Source organism: Vulpes vulpes, chromosome 4 (assembly GCF_048418805.1).
Source record: "Vulpes vulpes isolate BD-2025 chromosome 4, VulVul3, whole genome shotgun sequence".
Lineage (NCBI taxonomy): Eukaryota > Metazoa > Chordata > Mammalia > Carnivora > Canidae > Vulpes > Vulpes vulpes.
In genome coordinates, this window is record NC_132783.1 from 36,514,741 (window position 1) to 36,536,212 (window position 21,472).

Genomic DNA, 21,472 nt, shown 5'->3' on the forward strand with positions numbered 1-21,472 from the left:
GCGGGGGCGGGGGCGGGGGCGGGGGCGGCGGAGCGGGAAGGGCAGGGCAGGCCCGGGAGCCAGGGCGGCCGGGGGCAAGGGTGGTGGCGAAGGAGCGGCCAGTCCGGCGACTCGCCAAAGCCGGCACCGGGCGGAGGAGGGGACCGGGAGGGTGGGGCTTGCGAAGGGCAAAGGCAAGCCAAGACTTAAAAAGGGAGATGGCCCCAGCCGCTGGAGGCCGCCAGTGACTTCCGAGGCCCAGGGCAAGGGGACCCCACGAGAGATCACGGCGGGGGAGGCCCGCCGCCAGGCAGCCAGCGGAGCGGGCCCGCGAGGGGGGCACACGCACGCGAGGGAGCGCCCGGGGAGCGCCCGGCCGCCGCGCCACCATGCGCGAGCTGTACAGCAAGCAGGACACCCTGGCGCTGCGGAGGAAGCACATCGGGTGAGGGCTCCAAAGGCGCGGCGGGGGGCGCGGGGGGCGCGGGGGGCGGGGCCGAGACGGCCGCGGTGGCCCGTCCTCCCGCCGCACCTGTGCGCGCGCGCCCGCCCGGGGGTCCCCGCCGCCGCCGCCGCCGCCGCCACCGCTGCACCTGCGCGCGCGCGCCCGCCCCGGGGGGGGGGGGGGGTCCCCGCCGCCGCCACCGCCGAACCTGCGCGCGCGCGCCCACGCCCGGGGGTCCCCGCCGCCGCCACCGCCACCGCCGCACCTGCGCCCGCCCGCCCGGGGGTCCCCGCCGCCCGCCCTCCCGCCGCACCTGCGCGCGCGCGCCCACCCCCGGGGGTCCCCGCCGCCGCCTGTCCCCGCGCTGCCCGCACTCTGCAGCCCGCGGAGGGGCCCGAGGGGGCGGGGGGCGCGGCCCGCGGCTGGAGGGCTTGACCCCCGAGGGTCCCGAGCCCCAGCCCGGGAACTCCACTCCCGGGACGGGCGCTGCGACGGGAGATGGGAAGCTCCCCGCCACCGGCCACCAACTGGAACGTGTCTCAGAATTTATGGGCTCAAAATATTTGTCACCGTGGCCGTGAAGCGAACTCATTCTGACATCTTCTGCCTCCAGCGGACCTTTCTGCCTGCGTGCGTGGTTAGATCAGGGCTAATCCAGGCAGGGTCCTAAAACAAGACCCCGCAGGTCTCTCCGGAGGCGTAGAACGCCGCGCTCCCAACTAGCTCGCCCAAGCGGTGCCCCCGCCGCGCTCTGCCAACGCGCGGCTCTCGCCCGTGCGCTTCTGTGTTGCCCGCGTGGGAAAGGGCTCGAAGTGCTCTAAGCGTCCAGGACTGACCGAGAAGTGGGACCTGGCCCCTGGTCCTAGGACGGTGTCTCGTCACCTGTGCGACCTCTGTCCAGTTACTTTAATTTCCTCTTCTGCGGAAGCAGGGGAGTAACATTCTGCTTCACAGGAGCGAGCCAGTGAGATTACTAATAAGCGTGATCGGGTCTTTAAGAAGGCACGTGTGAATATGCAGGATGATCGCAGTGTTCACGCGGAATCCACACTGCCCCGGGTGCACTCGAGACAGGACTGGGGATCGGAGGAAAGAAGAATCGGTGTCCTCTTCTGAGAAGTGCTGGCCGGTTGCTCCTACTCATCTGCTGGTCTCAACCGGGGAGGTTTCTAGATGCCTCTTAGGAGACTGGTTGGGACCCTCAACCCCGCATAGGAAAAGCCCAAATGATCCTATTCCTCCCTCATTAGCCAGGCAGCCCCTTACTCTTTTCTGATCACCAGTCTGTTCTGTTTAGTTTTCAGTCCCATGTAGTAGTAGTTAGATTCCAACGCAAATTCAGTGATTTCAGAGAAACTAAACCGAAGCAATTCTGTGAAGGGAGGAGTGGAGCCGTGGACAGCCTGATAGAATTTTACCTGAAGTCTGAGTGGTGAGGTGGAAAGTACCCACAGCAAGGGAAGGTGAAGTCTGCAGTGAACAGCCCACATTCATGATTCAAAGGTTTTCTTTGGCTTTTAACTCACAGGAATATAAACTAACAGCTGGGATTGAACCAATAAGAAATTCTCATTGAATATTAGTTTCATTTTAACTGATGACACTTAAGCTGAGGCAGTTTTAAATTAAGATTACCTATACACAATAATTAAAATAGTTTCTAAAAAGTTGCATATCAATTTAATATATAAGCATCTAATTACCCTTCAAAATACCTCCAGTGCACGTGCCATTTTCTTTGTGCAGGCAAAGTCACCAAAATTAAAATAACATATTCCATTTTAGTGGAATGTTCATGTTCTACATGAAGAACATGTAGAACATGTTCTACATGTTCAGAGGGTGAACATCAGAAAACTTTGTGATGTTTCTCTGTTGCTAAAATTTATACTCCAGACATTCATCCAAATAACCAAGAATATGGATGACTTTTTATATGCTCAAAATAATGGATTAAGGGGTAAGAAGAATAGTTGATTTCATTATTTAAGAATGGTAAATCCATTTGATACAGGACAAGCACCACTTAAAAGACTTGAAACAGTCTCTTGTAAAATCTCTTCTACAGTATTTATTATCAATTTATTTGTACTCAGCTTTCAGTGCTATTCATTTCTTTAATTAGATCAGAAGAAGAGAGAGAGGAAGCAAGCAAGCACTGGCTTGGGTTGTGGTTTGGACAGTCTACTTCCAAATTCTGTTTTTTTTTTTTTTTTCACTTACTAGCTGTGTAATCTTGAACAAATTTCTTGATATTTCCGTGCCTCAGTTTCCTCACCTGTAAAAATGTGAATAATAGCCCCTACTTCATTTGATATTTGGGAGGATTAAATGAAATACTTGTAATATTTGTTGCTTCCTGACACATAGTAAACTTCAAAAAAAAAAGTTAGGTTTTTGGTTTTTGTTTTGTTGTGTTTTGTTTTGTTTTCTGGTAGAATAAAACTTCCCAAAGCAAAATTAGTTATTGATTTGTGTAATTAGAGCTGTCAGAGTTGATCCATGTACCTCTAAACAGAGTTGTCAAATCGTGGCAAACCTAATATAACAAACATATAAACTGTGAGCAATGTCACAAAGGGGGGATTAAAGTAGAAGGTTCCATGCTATTGTGAAATGATAATTTTAAAAAAATAACGTATGTCACCCAGATTGTGTTTTTCCCTTTCCTTTATGTAATTGAAATTTTCCACTGATCGTGACCTTCACTGAGAAGGAAAAACACGGAGCAGTCCTTCCAGACCGAAGTGTTTCCTTTCATTATTTCTAGGCCCTCCTGCAAAGTCTTCTTTGCTGCGGATCCCGTCAAAATAGTGCGAGCCCAGCGGCAGTACATGTTTGACGAGCGAGGCGACCGGTACCTGGACTGCATCAACAACGTTGCCCACGGTAAACGTCCTGTCCCTGCTGGGGAGCGAGGCAGACGCAGCATCACTAAGCTTTGCCCCGGGCGGCAGGTGCCGTGGCCGCTCCTCGCTGGTGGGGCCAGCAGTGCTAGCCTGGCAGTCACAGCGCACTGTGGCAGAGAAAGCCACTCAGCTTTTTTTCTTTTTTCTTTTTTTTCCTCCCCCTTGCTTCAGAATTCCCCTCACTTCCCAGGAATTTATAATTGTAATTCCTTTTTTTGGGTTTTTGTCTCCTAAATTTTAGTGGGACACTGTCACCCAGAAGTGGTCAAGGCTGCCCTGGAACAGATGGAAGCGCTAAACACAAATTCTCGATTCCTCCATGACAATATTGTTGAGTATGCCAGGCGCCTGTCAGCAACCCTGCCGGAGAAACTCTCCGTTTGCTATTTTACAAACTCGGGGTAGGTTTTGAGGTTTCGCACCCACCCCCATTCCCACCAGTCTGGTTTTTTACCCTCTCACACATAACCTTTCTTTTTTATTCCTGGTGGAGCATATACGGCTAAGGTTTCCAGAGATTCTTGCCCTTTGCTAAATGACAACCCGATGGGGCCTGATGGTCTGTTTCTTTGACTTTACTTCATGAGCTTGTGGTAGATAAGATCCCCAGCAGTGAGTTCCAGGGTTTCTGACCCAGCCAGTGACACTAACATGTACATGCCACGCAACTTTTTATTACTGTGGCTTCCTTGGTGAAAGATGGGGAAAGCAGACCTGGTATGCCTTCGTATCCCTAAAGGTTAAATCCTTGGGTGGTAACGATGGCAAAAATATCCAAGCCTGCTGTTCATGTGAGAAAACCTAACCAGTCAAATGACTCTCACCTACTGAGGAGGTAGAGTAAGTAGGTAAAGAGTCAGTGGGCCTGGATAGTTTTTTTATGGCGTGAATGAGGGATTTTAGCAAAAAAAAGAATCCTACTAAACAAGCCATAACTTTGGTAAGGCTTTTGATTGACTTGCTTCTTAGGCATTCAACATTTCCTCAACACAAATACAAAAAAGGCAAGAGGAAATTCAAAAGAATAGATGTGTTCCAGCCTTTAAATTCTGTAAATCCAAGTTATTATGTATACATTCTGTGGACTATTATGCAGACATTAAAAATATGTTTTTGGAACTACATGTCTAATGACAGGTGAAAAGCTCAAAATGAGATGTTATATTGGGAAGAAAGCTGTACAAACAGCAAAAACTCATATTTTAAAAATTATGTATATGTATAAATGTGTTAAAACTATTAGAAATTCTGTAAATGTTCGGTTATATGATACTGTGATTCACTTTTGTCTTCAATGAAATTTTAAACCAAATTTATAAGCAGAAGATTGTCCCTTTTTCGTTGTAAAGAATTAAGGTATTTTAGGATCTAATTTATTGTTCTAAAGCATTTTTGCCTTCAGTACATTAAATATTTGGCTTTGATTTCTAAGGAATCCTCTATTGTCAAAGTGTGCTGTCACCGGAGACTGGAGGTGACAGACTTAGGATAGTACAAAGAATAATCTTGAAGTTAAACAGACTTCAGTCCGAATGCTGGCTCTATGTCTTACTAGCTGTGAGAACCTCTGCCTCCTTCACCTCTCTGACGAGGTTTCTTTATCCCTTAAAAGGAGATGGCAACCCTTGCCTTGCAAAGGAGTTACTAGAATAAATGCAAACAAAACACTGAGCATGATGTCTGGCAGATAGTAAACATCCCACAAATGATTGTTTTCTTTTTCTGTGTCTGAGTAGTATATTTAGGCTGTCTAAGCCAAGTAGAAAAAAATTATGATCTTTATTTTATCGATAAGGAACTGATCGACTATTGGGTCAGTACAACCACAACATAGTGTAGTGGTCAAGTTGATGGGCTCTCCCACTCCCATTCCTCCCTTTGAGATCAGGCTTAATGTGGGCTTCCCAATATTCTCAACGTTAGTCACCTACCGATGTCGCTGAACTGGGCAGAAGTTTGAAATGAGCAGTGTATCCTTTGAATTGGGTTTCTTCTGTGTGTCTCGTTCTTTATTGAAGATATCTGGGAAACTTGTGTTGGAAGGATGAAGTGAGATCACCGAGTGGGCAAGACCAAAGGGGAGAGAGAGGATTCCCCGTACATTTCTGAATGACTGGGATCTTACAACTTTTGTAATTAACATTTTGAAATACTTGAGTGTATTGAAATATTTTAAAAAGAACGTATAACCCCTCTCTCTGAGTTGTCTTAACAGATCTGAAGCCAATGACTTAGCGTTACGTTTGGCTCGGCAGTTCAGAGGCCACCAAGATGTGATCACTCTTGACCAGTAAGTTGTAGGTGCAAGACTTCTAAGTAAGAAGCTCCTTTAAGAGACAAAATTTTACTGATCCTGTCCATAGTAATACTACAAGCATATATGGAGGAGGGTGGATACATGGCATGATGATTTTTATTATGTATTAAGGTATCAGGGCCAGCTTAGGCCTGCAAGATACTTAATTCCGTCTCAGTTCCTGCAAATGGAGGGGGCTCTCTTGGATGCTGTGATCATGGCCTTATGGGCTTTGCATGAATCATTAACTGTTTATTGAGCCACTATAATGCATTACTCAATATCTTTCAAAATAAAACTAGAATTGATTTCTTCAGACTCTATACGTTCACATCACTACTGTGATTATCCACTGTAATTAATTTAAAAGATAACAATTTAGAGCAAATTTTAAAGAAAATGAGAAACCAAGTAAAAGATAGTACTTTCTCCTTAGTTTATGACTATTCTCAGCCATTATTTAATCTCATCTCTTTAACATGAATTTATTACATTTAAAATAAATTCATTTTCTTTTCATTTGTTTTCTACCTCTCTACCCCCCTAACCTCAGTCACAGAGGATTAAATTGAACACAAACCTCATTTCTTGCCATTAAATAGGCTTCTCTTGTGTTATGCGTTGGACCATATGTTCATCTTCTATTGCTGCTATGAGAAATAAACCACAAACGTAGTGACTTAAGCAACATGAATTTATTCTCTCATGGTTCTGGAGGTCAGAAATCCAAAATGGGTCTCCCTGGACCAAAATCAAGGTGTCAACAGGATTGTGTGCTCCTTCTGGAAGCTCCTTCTGTTTTCTTGCCTTGCCCACCTTTTAGAGGCTGCCTGCCTTCCTTGCTCGGGAGCCCTCCTCTCATCTTCAGAGCCAGCCATTCCACCACTGCCCCCAGCCTCACCTCACTTCCTCTGCCTCTGTCCACCATCCCCCTGCCTCCTCCTTTCGCTTGTAAAGACTCTTGTGATTCCACTGGACCCTCCAGGATTGCCTCTCCATCTCAAGATTCTGAATTTACTCACATCTGTGAAGGCCCTTTGGCCATGTAACATATTCCTAGGGTCCTAGGACTAGAATGTGGGCATCTTGAGAGAGGGTGCATTGTTCTGCCTACCATAGTTCATTTTTTGTTTCTCTTTTATTCCGGTTTCCCGCCCCCCCCCCCACATACAAACAATTGTTCTTATCTGTCAGATGTACATCTTTTATTTTTGTATTCCTTTTTTTAAAGATTTCATTTATTTATTTGAGAGAGAGCATGGGGGGGGGAGGGGTAGAGGGAGAAGAAGACTCCCTGCCAAGCAGGGAGCCTGATGTGGGGCTGGATTCCAGGACCCTTGGATCATCACCTGAGCCAAAGGTAGACACATTTTTTAACTGACTGAGCCATCCAGGATCCCTATTTTTGTATTTTTATTAATATATATTATGTGAATCTGTTTTAATTTTACAAAAACTGCTATAAATCTCTTTCTGTTTTGAACTTTTTTCCCTCGGCACTGTTTCAAGTCTATATTACTGGATGTACATCTAGTCTCTTAATTCAGTGTTGTCTGGTAGAAATATAGTATGAGCCACATAGGGCATTTAAAATTTCCTAGTAGTCAATATATTCAAAATATCACTTCAACAGTTAATATAAAATATATTTAGATTTTTCTTTTTTTTTTTTTTTATTAAATCTCCAAAATCCAATGTGTGTCCTACACTTACGATGTGTGGGCAGTAGCTGCCATAGGGGACAGTGCAGCTCAAACTCCTGCCTCATCTCCCCACAGAGGAGGCTACTGTCACTCTCCTTTTCTCCTCACTTCTGGAAGTGACTCTCATTGAGCATCCTTGTACATGTGACCTTATGGACCTTTTAAGAAGGTCTTAGGGATAAACACCCGGAAACAGAATTGCCAGCCCCTAGGGGTCCTAGAAACATTGTTAATTTGACTAACTACTGCCAGATTAGTCTCCAGAATGGTTGCATGAAAGGTCCCATTTTCCCCTATTCTCACCAAAACCTTATAGTACCCTGCTTTCTCATTTTTTTCTAACTTCTGCCAGTCCAATAACTAAAATGGTATCAATGTTGTTTTAATGTGCAGTTTCCTAATTATGGGTTTGAGTATCTCTTCAGATACATGCATTTGTGATTTCTCTTCTGAGAAGTACCTGTTCATATTCTTTGCCCATTTTTCTTTTGGAATTCCCATCTGTTTCTTGTTGGTTTGTGTTTGCTGATATAGTCTAGATCAAAAGATCTCAACCTTGACTGTGTCTTAAAATTACCTGGGAAAAAATTTCCCTAAATGCCAATCCCCAGGCCCCACACCAGACCAATTAAAGAAAATCAGAAGTGGATTCCAGGAAACACTATATATTCTTAAATTTCCCAGGTGGTTCTACCATGCGGGCAGAGTTGAGAACCACCAGTGTGAATGAGCATTTTACTTTGAAACATTTCAGAATCTTTTCCCACACTATCATGTGTCTTTTAGCTTTGTCCATGGTATCTTTCAACAGAAATCTTTCATTTTGATCAGATCAAATAAATAAAATTTTCATCATACGGTTTATGTGTTCTAAGTTTTGTTAATATCTCTCCCCCTACACCTCCCACATCCCCAGAGCACAAAGATATTCTTCTTCATTTTCTTCTACTGCCTCGTATGAAATCTACCCCTGTGTTACATTTATGTGTGGGTGTGTCTCTGATTTGGCCTTCTGTCCCAGTCTCCAGTTTGTTCTCATTTGGATGCATGCTAACTTTATTACTGTGGCTTTGTAGCATGCTTTAATCTTGCTAAGGGAAGTCCTCTCTCTGTTTTATCTATTCGTGGGCTTTTTAAAAATTTCTTTTCCAGATCTCCCAATTATGCCTCTGTGCAAGAAACAGAAAAGGGAATATTATAACCACCTATATTTTAAGCAAGAGAAAAGAATCTCACAGCCACTTGGCCATCTCTTAATCATAGTTCTTCCTGAAGAGACCTCCTGCTCTTACCAACTTGTGTTTACCCAGCATATGCAATCAGACATCCCATAGAAACCATTCCAGACAGAAACACAGCCCATTCTGTGATATAAAGTTGTTTTTAGAATTTACTAGAATGTAACTGTCAAATAAATTTAAAGGATACATACTTTTCAAGTTTTTCATGAAGCTATAGAAAACAATTTTTGCATTTAGACAATCTAATTTAGCACACCTAATATCATCCTAAGAAATTAAGTTTTCTTTGCCTGCTTAAAAAAATTGTCTATAAGGATACATACTTGGTTTCCTATGTCTTTTATTACATGAACAAAGAGAACTGGACAAATTAAATGGCCAATCTTGCCATGAAGAATTAGATCCTGTATAGTTCTATCTGGCACTAAGGTTGAGATTTTCCCTTGATGACGTACAATGCTATTTTTCATATACTACAAAAACTTCCTTCTCTGAGTGATTTTAGTTACTGTTCTTTTTCTTTTCAGTGCTTACCATGGTCACTTATCATCTTTAATTGAGATCAGCCCATATAAATTCCGAAAGGGCAAAGATGTCAAGAAAGAATTTGTGCATGTGGTAAGTATCTTAGAATCCAAAAATCAGAAAGTCAGTACTGGAAGAATGCCTAAGGACAATCCAGCCTGATCCTTCCATCAAAACGAAGCTATGAAAAAAGAAACTAAGATCAAGAGCATTTATGTGACTTACTAAAGTCAAAAGGCCAGTTAATGACAGGATATGGTTTAAAATCCATTGATGAGCATCACAATCAGCAAATTAGCATAGTGGTAGTGAAAGCTATTATTCATTGCTATCATTTTATTTTCCTCACCTTTTGGTCTTCAAGTTTTCTGTCACTGATGCCAGCTTGAAATTTGGAGTTAAATCTAACATGTATGAGTGTCTTAAACTGCTCTATGCTAAATTGTTATATAGAGTTATGAAGTAAAATGAAAAGTAAAAAAAATTAAGAAACCAATCAAGTCATTGTTGAAACATAAAAACTCATTTGGTTTAATTAAGGATCAGTAGACTTTCATAAGAGAATTGTCAGTTCTTTCTTCCAAAATGTTAAGACTTGGCATCAGTGCTAAAGCATTCTAGTTTTTGGATGATTGCAGTTTGCCATATAGTCGGTAAGTGAAGGTTTATTTTCAATATAGAATAGTTAATAAAATTTTCATCCATTGAAATTTTCAAATACAGCAATCACACTTGTTGATTTGAATGTGTTCTTTATTTGAATAGGGATGCAGTCTTGACTTACAAGGGTCTAGGAGCAAATCCAAGCTCCTGTTCACAATACAAAGACCTCAGCTTTCACAGAATTCAGGAATGTTAAGGAAAAAGAACAAAAGAACCTAGAGTCACTTAAGTCCACATGGTCACCTTTCTAAATGCTCTTGTGGGGAAGTGTCTTTTTGTAATAGCTCAGCTGTCCAAGACGTGAATCTTAAGAAACTCTACCATTTGGTTTTCAGGCACCAGCTCCAGATACTTACAGAGGAAAATACAGAGAAGACCATGCAGACCCAGCCAATGCTTATGCAGATGAAGTGAAGGAAATTATTGAAAAAGCTCATAACAGTGGAAGGAAGGTTTGTATTTATAGTTTTGAAAACAGCTTAACATCTTTTATGAAATGGATTGAAATCACTGTGACACACTGGAAAGGTGGAAAAGGATTAGATCTCAATTCCCTTTCTATTTTTCTCCACTTACATTTCATTCAGCTCATGTTTCAAAAAGTGCATTATTATGATCATGCCTCCAAGGTTATCTATTTTTATTTATTCTGGAAATGCAATCACTATGCCTGTTCCAGGACTGGTGGCCTAATTCTCACTTTCCCAGTGGGATGCCGACTCTTGTCCAAAGGGCTAGAGGGAGAGAGGATTAGGAAAGGTGATAGGCCACGGACAGACTCTTCCAAATGAAAGTAGCATGGGGGGCTGAAATACGAAGAAGGGGAAGAGGCATAGTGGCCTTGGGGCCTCTGAACCAATGAGGGTTCCTAGGCCCAGGAAGCCTTGGTGCTTCCCTTGAACTGGTACAACTTTCCTGAAGCTGCAGACCCTGGGTTAACAAAGGCAAAACAAATGTTTCTCCAATCTGAGCCTGAGCTTCGAAGACAGAACCAGAATCCTCTGGTAAGAAAAAGAGTTCCATTTTCTCAGTCTTCACCCTACTATCTTCTGCTTAACATAAATACTCAGCCCATTTGGGGGTGATTTATGTGGAGTTTTAAAGTGATTTGATATATGCTTTGCCTTTAAACTGGCTTATGGCATCAATATGGCAATAAACAAATCTTAATTGAGATAAAAAAATGAAGACTTTGCTTTTTCCAATTCAAATATATTTATCTTAGTGACTAGAGAGTCATTTGTATTTAACGGTTTTCTTCCCATCCCATTCATTGTTTGTAGCTGCGCAACTAGTCCCAAGTGCTACCTGTTATGGGGAGCTTTATATGTTTTTCTTTTTCAAGGGTAGTCTGTATCTTCTTATACAACGGTAAAGAGGGCTTCTAGAAAAAAAATTCACATTACCCGGATCACATGGTATTTTTGCTGCTAGAAGGTTTGGATAACTTTTTCAATGACATTAACATTCAGTAGTTACTGACTTGATGCTGTTCTGTTAACAATGCTGAAAGCAATGAGCAAATAGAAGATGGAGGCTTCAGAATATTAGATGTGCTTGCAAAGTCAGGGGATTTTAGAGCAGCAAACTCTTAAGTCCATTGGCTTTGTTTTATAGCTAATAAATGAAATATTTAAAAGTGAAGAACTTAAGCCAAGGTAATATAGTTACTGGATGTAGTCTGGACTAGGGCCTTGGTTCTGTTGACTCCATATCTCATCCTCTGCCTATGCTTTCTCTTCTTGATTCAATGTTACCTATTTTCTACTCCTCCTTTCTTCCTCTCTAGAGCATTTCCTTTGTAATTCCTCTTGTGAATTGCCTGATTCCGTTGAGTTAAGCCCGGTTCAGGGTAAGAACTAGAAATATAGCATAGTAACTAAAGTGTGTGGCCAGAAGTCACCCTGGACTTTCCTGAGAGCAAATTCCAGGCTCAGGCAGTCCTCCTTCACCAAGCTGAGGAAACAGGCACCGCGATAATGGGTTTAGAACCTGGGTAATTTTTTTAGAAATTCGTATCAAAGACTGCTCAAAACATCATTCTTGCTCAGTTGATCCTAAGGAAAACACTGCATTTAATTTTTTTTAAAGATTTATTTATTTATTTATTCATGATAGACAGAGAGAGAGAGAGAGAGGCAGAGACACAGGAGGAGGGAGAAGCAGGCTCCATGCCAGGAGCCCGATGTGGGACTCGATCCCGGGACTCCAGGATTGCGCCTTGGGCCAAAGGCAGGTGCTAAACCGCTGAGCCACCCAGGGATCCCCTGCATTTAATTTAATAATGGAGAACTGGAGGTTGCCCTTCCTCCATTTCTCATGGTAGTTCCACTGGTACTCTAGAATTTCAGAAACAGGTGCTTCAGATCAGTTGCTTCTCCAGCACGGACATCTTTTCTTTTTGTCATCAAGTGGCCTATTTGCTACTTGACATAGATCCATTCCCAGCCATTTTGAAAATAACCTGCTCTGATAAGAAGTCCTCTTTTTTAGGGGGTTCAAGGGGGACCTAATGGACTTTGACGCCGTCTTCTCTTGTATAGATTGCTGCCTTTATTGCTGAATCCATGCAGAGTTGTGGCGGACAAATAATTCCTCCAGCAGGCTACTTCCAGAAAGTGGCAGAGTATGTACTTGACCTGGGCATTCTTTGTCAAATTGAAGGCTCTGTGACAGTTCTGAGAGGCCATATTGGTTAAAATATTGAAATACTTCCAGACTAGCTGGTCAATAGCCACTTCGGCATGCCTGCCACACCAGGACTCCCCAGAACCCCTCTACCTTCCCAAGATCCAGCAAATAAAGGGATAAAGGGTTTACACGTGGTCCAGCAGGGGGAGCCTCCGGGGCTGGGCTCCGGTCCCCCGCCTGGCATCCTCCCTGGCTGGTGCCCATGCCTTACCAATTAGTAAACCTTTGAAGATTAACCCTGCTAAACACTACTTCTTGTTCACTTCTTTCTCTTCCCACTTAAAATACCACAGTAGAGCTTACTTGAAGCAGCACAAACCTAAATAATAAGAATGTGTCTACTCTGGAAATTATGTGATTATATTTCAAAGTCAGTGACATCATGGAGATGTCACTGGGGATTTGAGCACGGAAATGTTTTTGACAACGATTCCAGACCTCAAGTTAACATTTTCTTAGGCCCTCCATAATCGGTATCTTTGTGGGTGGGTTTGGGGATTCTCGATGACCTGAAAACATTAGATTTCCCTTTTGCTTTGCAGATATGTACACAGAGCAGGAGGTGTGTTTATTGCTGATGAAGTTCAGGTGGGCTTTGGCCGAGTTGGGAAACATTTCTGGAGCTTCCAAATGCAGGGCGAAGACTTTGTTCCAGACATCGTCACAATGGGGAAACCAATGGGCAATGGCCACCCAATGGCATGTGTGGTAACAACCAAAGAAATCGCAGAAGCCTTCAGCAGTTCTGGGATGGAATACTTCAATACGGTAAATTTTGGCCTCCCGGTTTATGCTAAGAGGGGAAAATATTGTGTGTTCTTATACTTCTTGCCAATGTAGTAAAAAATAAAGTTTAGTATTGCCAGCTAACTACCCCAGGACCCTAGCCAAACTTTTATCTAACTATATTTCATTCTCTGGCATAATTCTTGTATTTTTCCTTGTGTATCTTTCCCCTTTCTAAAATGATTAATTGTTCCAGTGATAAATGGTTGCCTTGCTAAACTCTAGAGATTATGATGTTTCATTCACAGGTGGTATGATCTTCTTTTTTTTATATCACATTTAAATTCCCCAAACATTTCTAAAGTGTTTAGATGATACAGTACTATAAATGTTATATGGCTGTCACAGGAGATACTAAAGTTTCTATCTTTGGGAAATTTTATTTCCTTGGTTTTACCCCCCAAAAGTCATGAACTTTAAGCTTGGAAAAATTATTATAGTTTGTGCCATATGTGTAATAGGACTTGTGACAATGAAAAGTAAGATTCAAACCTAAGGACATAAATTATTGAGAGAAAATGCCATTGCTTAGCTGTTTTTACACAAGTGTTCAGAGGCAGAACCCTTATCCCCCTCAGTGAACCACACTCTGAAATTCTTAGTTCCCAGTGCAATGTCTGGTTTTTGTTTAGATGAACTAATAAATTCCCTGATAGTCCTTCATACCAATTATGCAGCATGGAGAATAAAATTTGGAATGAATTTTCACTCAGTCGTAAACAAATAGAATCACACTATATTCCAAATCTAAAAAGTTTACATCACAAGAGAAAAATTCACTGAAATTATATCTTTACCTGCTTATGTATGAGCCAATTTCTCGTAGATGAAGCAATACCAATAATTCAACCATTGTGGATTCTTTTAAATCCTTTTTCTGCAGTATGGAGGAAATCCAGTATCTTCTGCTATTGGTTTGGCTGTCCTGAATATAATTGAAAATGAAGACCTTCAAGGAAATGCCACTAGAGTGGGGGATTATCTTACTGAGTTACTCAATAAACAGAAGGCTAAACATACTTTGATAGGAGACATCAGGTACGTTTATTATGAAATTGTCGTGTGGCTATTCATTTTTCCAAATGAAAATAGCTTAAACTTTATCTTATAAATTTAAAATAAATTACATAAAACTAAATCTAGAAAACACTAAAAAACATTTTTAAAAACCTCATTCTTAATTTAGAACCCTGATATAAAAATTAACCACTGTTAACTTTTGGATATATATCGTTCCCAACTTTTATACTTTAAAAAATAAATAAAGCCAGTATAACTTTAGCCCCTAAGAGATGAGAAGAAGTAACTTAAAGTAACTCTAAAAGATTTATTAAAAATTATTAAAATTACATCCTGGAAAACTTGGTATTTTTCATAGATATATATAAATATTGAACATTTATCATCATTACTGTCTGGAGAAACTAGCATAAGGAGGTTGTTTCTTAAGACTTTTTCTTTTATAATTAAGTAAAGAAAAAAAACTGGGTGACAAAACCAAGTTGATTTCAAAAACTGGAAAGACCTGTGGCACTGGATTGATATCTTGGATTAGTTAGAATCAATAACAGGTTACCCCTACAGGGAATTATATCCGCTTCAAATTAAACTGGAGTTTGGGGACAGTGGTAATATTTTATGACAATGCAGTATCTGATAGAGCATCTGGCATGTTTTCTTTCTTTACCTTCCTCAGGGGCATCGGCCTGTTTATCGGAATTGACTTGGTGAAGGACCGGCAGGAAAGGACCCCCGCCACAGATGAAGCTCAACATGTCATCTACAAGTAAGAGCACCCCGACACCTGACTGGTCTCCCACCTTGAAACCTGTCCCCTCTCCCCCCCCGCCCCCCCGCCCCCCACAACTTGAAATCTTCTTTTACTTCCCCCCACATCTCCAAATAAGGGAAGTTTGAGATGCATGCAGTTGATAAATGTGGGCTGCTTGCATGAGAATACTGAGCTGCTCTGTGTTCACATCATTCTTAAATAACCTGTTACTAGTTGTATGCACTCACGCATATTTCCTGCGCTAATTAGGATGAAAGAAAAGCGAGTCCTTCTCAGTGCCGACGGACCTCATAGAAATGTGCTTAAAATAAAACCACCTATGTGCTTCACGGAAGAAGATGCGAAATTTATGGTGGACCAACTCGATGAGATCCTAACAGGTCTGTTCACTGACGTTTAAGATGCCACCTTGTCCCACACTGGGTCATACAGAACTGTGCGTGGGGTTTTTCACAACAGAAGTGAAAGAGATTGGAAATGAATGTTCAACTTTGTATGTAGAACTAGAAAAAGGTAGCTGAAAAGGTAATAACTATGTAGACTCTTCATTAAATCTAAATTTTCTGCCTGGGCTCCCACAGCTCCAGCTCTGGGTTTTTAAGGACCTGAAGACAACTTTATTTTTCTCTACTTTCACTTTTTAAAAAAGCTGCAGGTCTGCCTTACACTGAGCACCACAGATGCTGCAGTGTACAGTGTGTTAGCATTTTGCCTTGGAAATGTGAGAAACATTAATAATAAAAATTATAGGTTTCAGGTTAACAATCATTTGCTATATGCTGAATTGTTTGACTTGTGTATTTCACTTACTACATTAACTCTTGAGGCTTTCTGTTTGCCATTCAGAATTAGCCTTGTCATAGGAATTTATCTTTTGCTTACTACCTGTATTATATACTTAAGTTCATTTGTTTTTCTGTTATGAACATAAATTGAGCTTAAAAAGTGAACTAACAACGTAAAACCATGTTGGAAAACGTAACGTACTGTCAAATGTTAGAACATTTTTTATTTTGCTTTAGTTATATTTTCAAGATTCAACTTCTCTGCTCCCTTCTCAGACTTTTGGGGTTAGGGTAAGGCCGATAAGCCAGGAATTGATATATCATACAAAATAGATTGTCAGTGTTGGAAAACTTGAGAGCCATCCCAAGTTATCTTTAATATGGTCACTGTCTTTGAACCAAGAGTACTCTCACACCCACACTTGGCAAGCATTCTTCACACACCTGCGTGAAGGGCCAGGTGGAAAGAAGAGTATAGGATGGGGCAAGACTGTACCCTTGCTTCAGAGTCATCTCAGAGATTGAGCATTAATAACAGTGAGGTGAAGAACTTACTTTGAATAAAGTGAATGGGGCATACCTAACACAGGTTTAGTGTCGCTTGTAAATGATAATGATGAAATGCTACAATGAAAGTTTAAAAGCAGCAATTCTAATAGTGACATGTTTCAAACACAGTACATTTACTTCTCAGTTCTTCATTAAAGGTATTTTTATTTTTAAAAAAGGTATTTTTACAGACAGCAAAAAGTTTTTTTTTTTTTTTAAGATTTTTATGTTATCCTGTCTTCTCCATTGTATCTTCTTTGATGTAGTTTTAGAAGAAGCCATCGGAGCCAAAAGTGAGAGTGTGATCTCTGAGAATACTCCATGCAGAGCAAAGGTAAGAAAGAGTCTGCTACTCTATTTTTAGGGGAAATTTTTAAGACTTTGGAAAATTAAAAGTAATGCAAAGTTTTAAAAAATTGTACAATAACCTTTAGAATAGAATCCACCTTTGCTAGGGTTGGCTTGCTGTTGCAATTTTGAGTGCACAATTACATTCCAAAACAAGTGTCATACCACTTGAAAGAAATAAAGCAGGGGCACCTGGGTGGCTCAGTCGGTTAAGCATGTGCCTTCAGCTCAGGTCATGATCCTGGGGCCCTGGGATGGAGCCCCACATCAGGCTCCCTGCTCGATGGGGAGTCTGCTTCTCGCTCTCCTCCCCACTTGTGCTCTCTGTCACTATCTCTGTCTCTCTCTCAAATAAATAAAATCCTAAAAAAAAAAAAAAAGGAAAGAAAAAGAAGAAAAAGAAAAAAAAGAAATAAAGTCAAAGAGCCGTTCTTACAGGATTATACCCATAACCAAAAAAATCCCTCATGCCTGCAAAGGGAACCAGCAAAATATAGAAAGAAATGATGACAAATGTCCTAAGCTCCTTCCTGTTTGTCTGAGGGCCACCTGACACCTACACATCACTCTTTAAAATCAGCAGAAGCATTGGCAGTGAGGCTCCAAAATGCCGGGGTTTGGTCCTGAAGTGAATTAAAGTATAAACCTCGACTGGCAGCCGGGGCCTGGGAACCCTCTGGCACCAAGTGGCCTAGTTTCTGCATTTGATGTGCTTCCAGCAGAGGGCCTTTCCATTCTCTCCCCGAGCTGCCCAGGGTGTGAGAAAGAGCTCCCCGGCTCAGAAAACAGAAAGGCGAAAACTTGAGAGGCTCTGTTGCATAATTTGCTATTTGTTTATGACTTCGATGCATAAAGGAACACTCAGTGCCTCGAGTCGGCCTGCACGTACAGTGCAGTCAGCAAAATCCTTTTTCTGGTGGAAAAACATTAGATCCTTTGAATGAGAGCAAATGATTTGCTAACAGGATTGCTTCTGTCTCTTGGTGGAACACACCAATTGTAGAAATCAATTCTTATCTGAGCATGAGAGTCGCTTATCAAGCCCAGGACAGAATCGTAGCTGAGAACTAAGCAAGCATTGAAAAGAAGCTTACAAAAAAGAGAGTTCACCATGGGAAATCGCACATTGGAGTTAGCACACATGTTCCTGAAATTTTGGCTCGGAGTCCCACATTTTATGTTGACATGACATTTCAGTTGTCTGTGGAAGAGACTCAGCAGGGTAAGGGGGAGGAACGAGCAGCGCTGCAGTGTTGTGTGGTGCTATGTTTGCCCGCTGCCTGCTGAGTCAGCTGTGCAGAGGCTGGGCAGGTCAGAAGTGCCGCGCCTGCTGGAGTCTGTGTGCCTGTCTTACAGATGCCTAACGAAGCACGCTCGGAATTGCTTGGTGAGGGCGCCTCGGACCCCAGAGAAAATCCTGGCCAAAAGAGAAATGGACTGTGCACAGATAAACATTCCCTGCTCAGTAAGAGGCTCAAGACATGAGATTAACATTTTAAAGCAGGATAAGTGTCCAGGGTTATAGAGAATCAATGGAAGTGTGTCTTCTGTTAGTAGCTGGATCCTACCCTCCAATAGTAAAATTTGCATTCCATTTAGATGTGTAAATAAAAAGATAAGGGAGTAGAAAGAATAAGCCAAGTGGTAATCAACCCATGTCAAGATGATTAGTTCAGCCTCTTGCCTGTTAATTCCTTACTTGAGGTTTCTGAAATTACTTTATTTATTCTACTAAATTTATGCTTCAGACTGAAAATTTGGGTTGGCAGTTTTACTTCTCATGTATTAATGTTTGAAATGAGAGAGCAAAGTACAATAGGTTCCTTAACTTTGGATACTTAGTGCCTTAAAAGATGAATGAATCATTATTGACGTAATTTATGTGTATATTTTGGGCTATAATAGAAGGTGAGGTAAACCAAAAAATGTTTACTAGGAAAGTGTACCCTTCTTTTGCAGAGAATATTAGGGGTAGTAAAATCAAAGCTATTTGGAAAAAAATCACATACAGCAGATGTTAGGAAGTTAGCGGAGAAATCGGACCTCTGGCTAAGGACGAGGTTAGTCATGATCCTGTGGAGTCATGGTCGGGTCCTGCCAGCAGGAAGGAGGATGAGGAGTAAACCCAGAAACACTCACGCAGACATAGCTGGCACAGCAGCAGTAGCCAAAGCGCTGTGTTCAGTCAGGAGACCTCGGCTCTGTCAACATCAGATTATGTCACGTTGGCAAGTCACTTAGCTGTCAGGTAAGAAGTTTACCGGTCATCTTCCTTTCTCATCAGATTTATCAGTACCCAACACACCCCCACATGAGAGTGGGAGCACACACACACATTTTTAATAAGACATGGGACAAGGGAAATGAGGAAATCTGGAACCTCAACAGTCTCTCTGTAACATGCTGGGACCATGAGACATTCACTTGGAAGCCAATGAACTGCAAGAAATTTGTTTTCTTTCTTTTTTTTTTTTTTTAAGAAATTTGTTTTCATATTGACTGTGCATTCTCTCTGTCTTGCCATCCTAAGACTTGTTAAACTTTGCATTTTGGTTTTTGTTCCTACTGGAGAGAGAATAATTTTGCTGTCTGTTTCATGGCAGCTGAGAGGGATGTTGAGAGGAAAATGATTGTAAAATCCTCCTTTCTGAGTTTGTCATTAATTAAAATGCTATTTTAAAAAGCAAGGTCTCATTATTAAATACTTTTTCCTCCAAAAAATATAACCGACTCTATGGATTCTGGCTAGATAACACTGAGATTGGTCCCCAGGAGCTGGCAAAAACTAGGGGTTTAGGAGGTCTCTGTGGCTGGCTTCTATGGAACAAATAATTGGATCTTTCACAACACAGATCAACACCCCTGTGAGCACCACCTGTGGGCATGTGCAGACAATAATTGTCCTCTTCATTTTGGAATGGGTATTCAACAGAGGAAGGAGAAAATAACCCTGTGTTACAAGTTTTCCAAGTATAAAATAATAGAAAATTAAGGCTTTATTCTTTGATATACTGTACTCTTCTTCACTGCCTATAAGTTAGGTTTCCTTGATAAGAGGAGAGATCTAGAAGTAAGTGACACCTTCCTGAATGCAACAGAGACTCCCTGTGTATGAGGCTCCTGGTAACAGCCTCAGTTCTATGACATCACAACTGAGGTTGTGTCCATTCGGGTCCCCTGGGTCTCTAGATCAAGTCCCAAGACAGATCCAAAACCAAGATAGTTGGACATACAAGTAATAGTTTAGGGGTAATGCCTGTGAAAGATAAAGGAGCAGAGAAGCAGGAGTCGTCAGGAAAAGCTTTTGGGCCTGACATGTATGAAAAGAGAAGAACCAGAGTGGAGATTTGAGTAGGAAGAGCCTCAGCCAGAGATCAAGCTCTGAGAAAAGTCTCTGCCAGCACACTGGGGACACAGGCTCTCAGATTGCACATTAAGAACCGCGGGCAGAGATGACAGGGCCCTAGATAGCTCTACAGGCTTCCCTCACTGACCAGGAGCTCCAGGAAGCACATATCCGGCTTGAATGGTGCTGTGGATCTTGAAGATGCTGGAGCTGGAGGCCGTCAGCTGACTGCTGTCTCACCACAGGCTCCCTGTTGAAGGGAGAGCTGAGCAGCACACCCCCATGGCTGCCATGGTCTGCCCCTTGTGCCATAGATCCACTTCCCCATACATTTGGGAAGTAGGCCTTCAATGGTTCCTGTGCATCTCTCTTCCTCAGGGGAGACTCAGAAGAGTGAGCTTAGTCGAGCAAACTACAACTCCTGTAACTACAAATAGTTTTAGGGCCACTACTGGTACTCATTATTTTCCTTCTCCACTACTGAAATTCCACTCCCCCTTGGCCATCACTTCTGGATGTCCTATAGTCATGTGTCCCAGGCCCTCATTCCTAAGGCATGTGAGCCTCTGGAAACCATGTCTTCTCCAGGCCAGGGCTGAGGGACTGTCCATTCACAGTTACAATTAGGCAAGGAGTACCAAAGAGACATAAAAGTTTCACAGGTATCCTGCCTCCCGCACTGTGGAACAGAAGCCCTACCTCCTTCGGGAGATCAAAGTCAATTAACCCTGCCCATATGGTGACTCCAACTGCCTAGCTGCAAGGAGTCCATGCTCATAGGTAGCTTATAGGTTAGCAAGACTCCTTCTTTGGGGACCAGAGCCTCCAACCCTACAGATCCCAAAGCTGTAGGGATAGGAAAAACAGAATTCTCCACTGAGTCATTGATGGTAAGTGGGGCCATTCACACTTTCACCTCTTTAATCCAGGATTCTCCTGGGGACACAGTGCCTTATGGGGGTCTCTGACTGGGTCCAGATACTACCATCTGAAGGATAGCACCCCATCCTTGCAGAGTATTACCTCTGAGCCAGCACCTTGGCTACACCTTTATTCAGGAGGGTATTCCAATACCCTATCAAAGTGGCAGCTTCAGAGTAATGTGAGTGTAATACAACTGGTCGATTTCTACCCTGCACATTTTCACTGTAAAGTGGGTTCCTCATTTGGGTGATGTTTTGTGGGATTCCATGCTTATGGATCAGGCATTCCATAAGCCCCTAAATTGTGCTTCTGGTTCAGGCTCTGTAAGTAGGAAACTCCAAGGCAAACCCATATCCTAAATAGATGTCTATCGTGCAAATAAACCACTGGCTCTCCTCTCCCAGGACAGAAGGAACCCCATGCATTTAACTTGTCACCAAGTGGCCAGTTGATCTCAAGGGATAGTGTCATGTCAGAGACTCACTGTTGG

The 21,472-nt window shown here is 42.3% G+C and overlaps 1 protein-coding gene across 2 annotated transcripts; it reads left to right on the top strand.

The window, feature by feature from the left end:
* The first annotated feature begins 212 nt into the window (after positions 1–212).
* Positions 213–19,395, top strand: ETNPPL (ethanolamine-phosphate phospho-lyase). Of its 2 annotated transcripts, none has more exons than XM_072755507.1 (13): positions 213–424; positions 3,195–3,313; positions 3,575–3,734; positions 5,537–5,623; positions 9,101–9,191; positions 10,097–10,213; positions 12,305–12,387; positions 12,995–13,220; positions 14,122–14,276; positions 14,935–15,024; positions 15,280–15,410; positions 16,631–16,698; positions 18,069–19,395. In XM_072755507.1, the coding sequence occupies exons 1-13, from the start codon at positions 369–371 to the stop codon at positions 18,195–18,197; spliced, it is 1,512 nt and encodes a 503-aa protein (XP_072611608.1). In that variant the 5' UTR covers positions 213–368; the 3' UTR covers positions 18,198–19,395. The 2 variants fall into 2 exon arrangements, with proteins under 2 accessions (XP_072611608.1, XP_072611609.1); XM_072755508.1 differs by having other exon boundaries at positions 5,549–5,623.
* Positions 19,396–21,472: the final 2,077 nt, after the last annotated feature.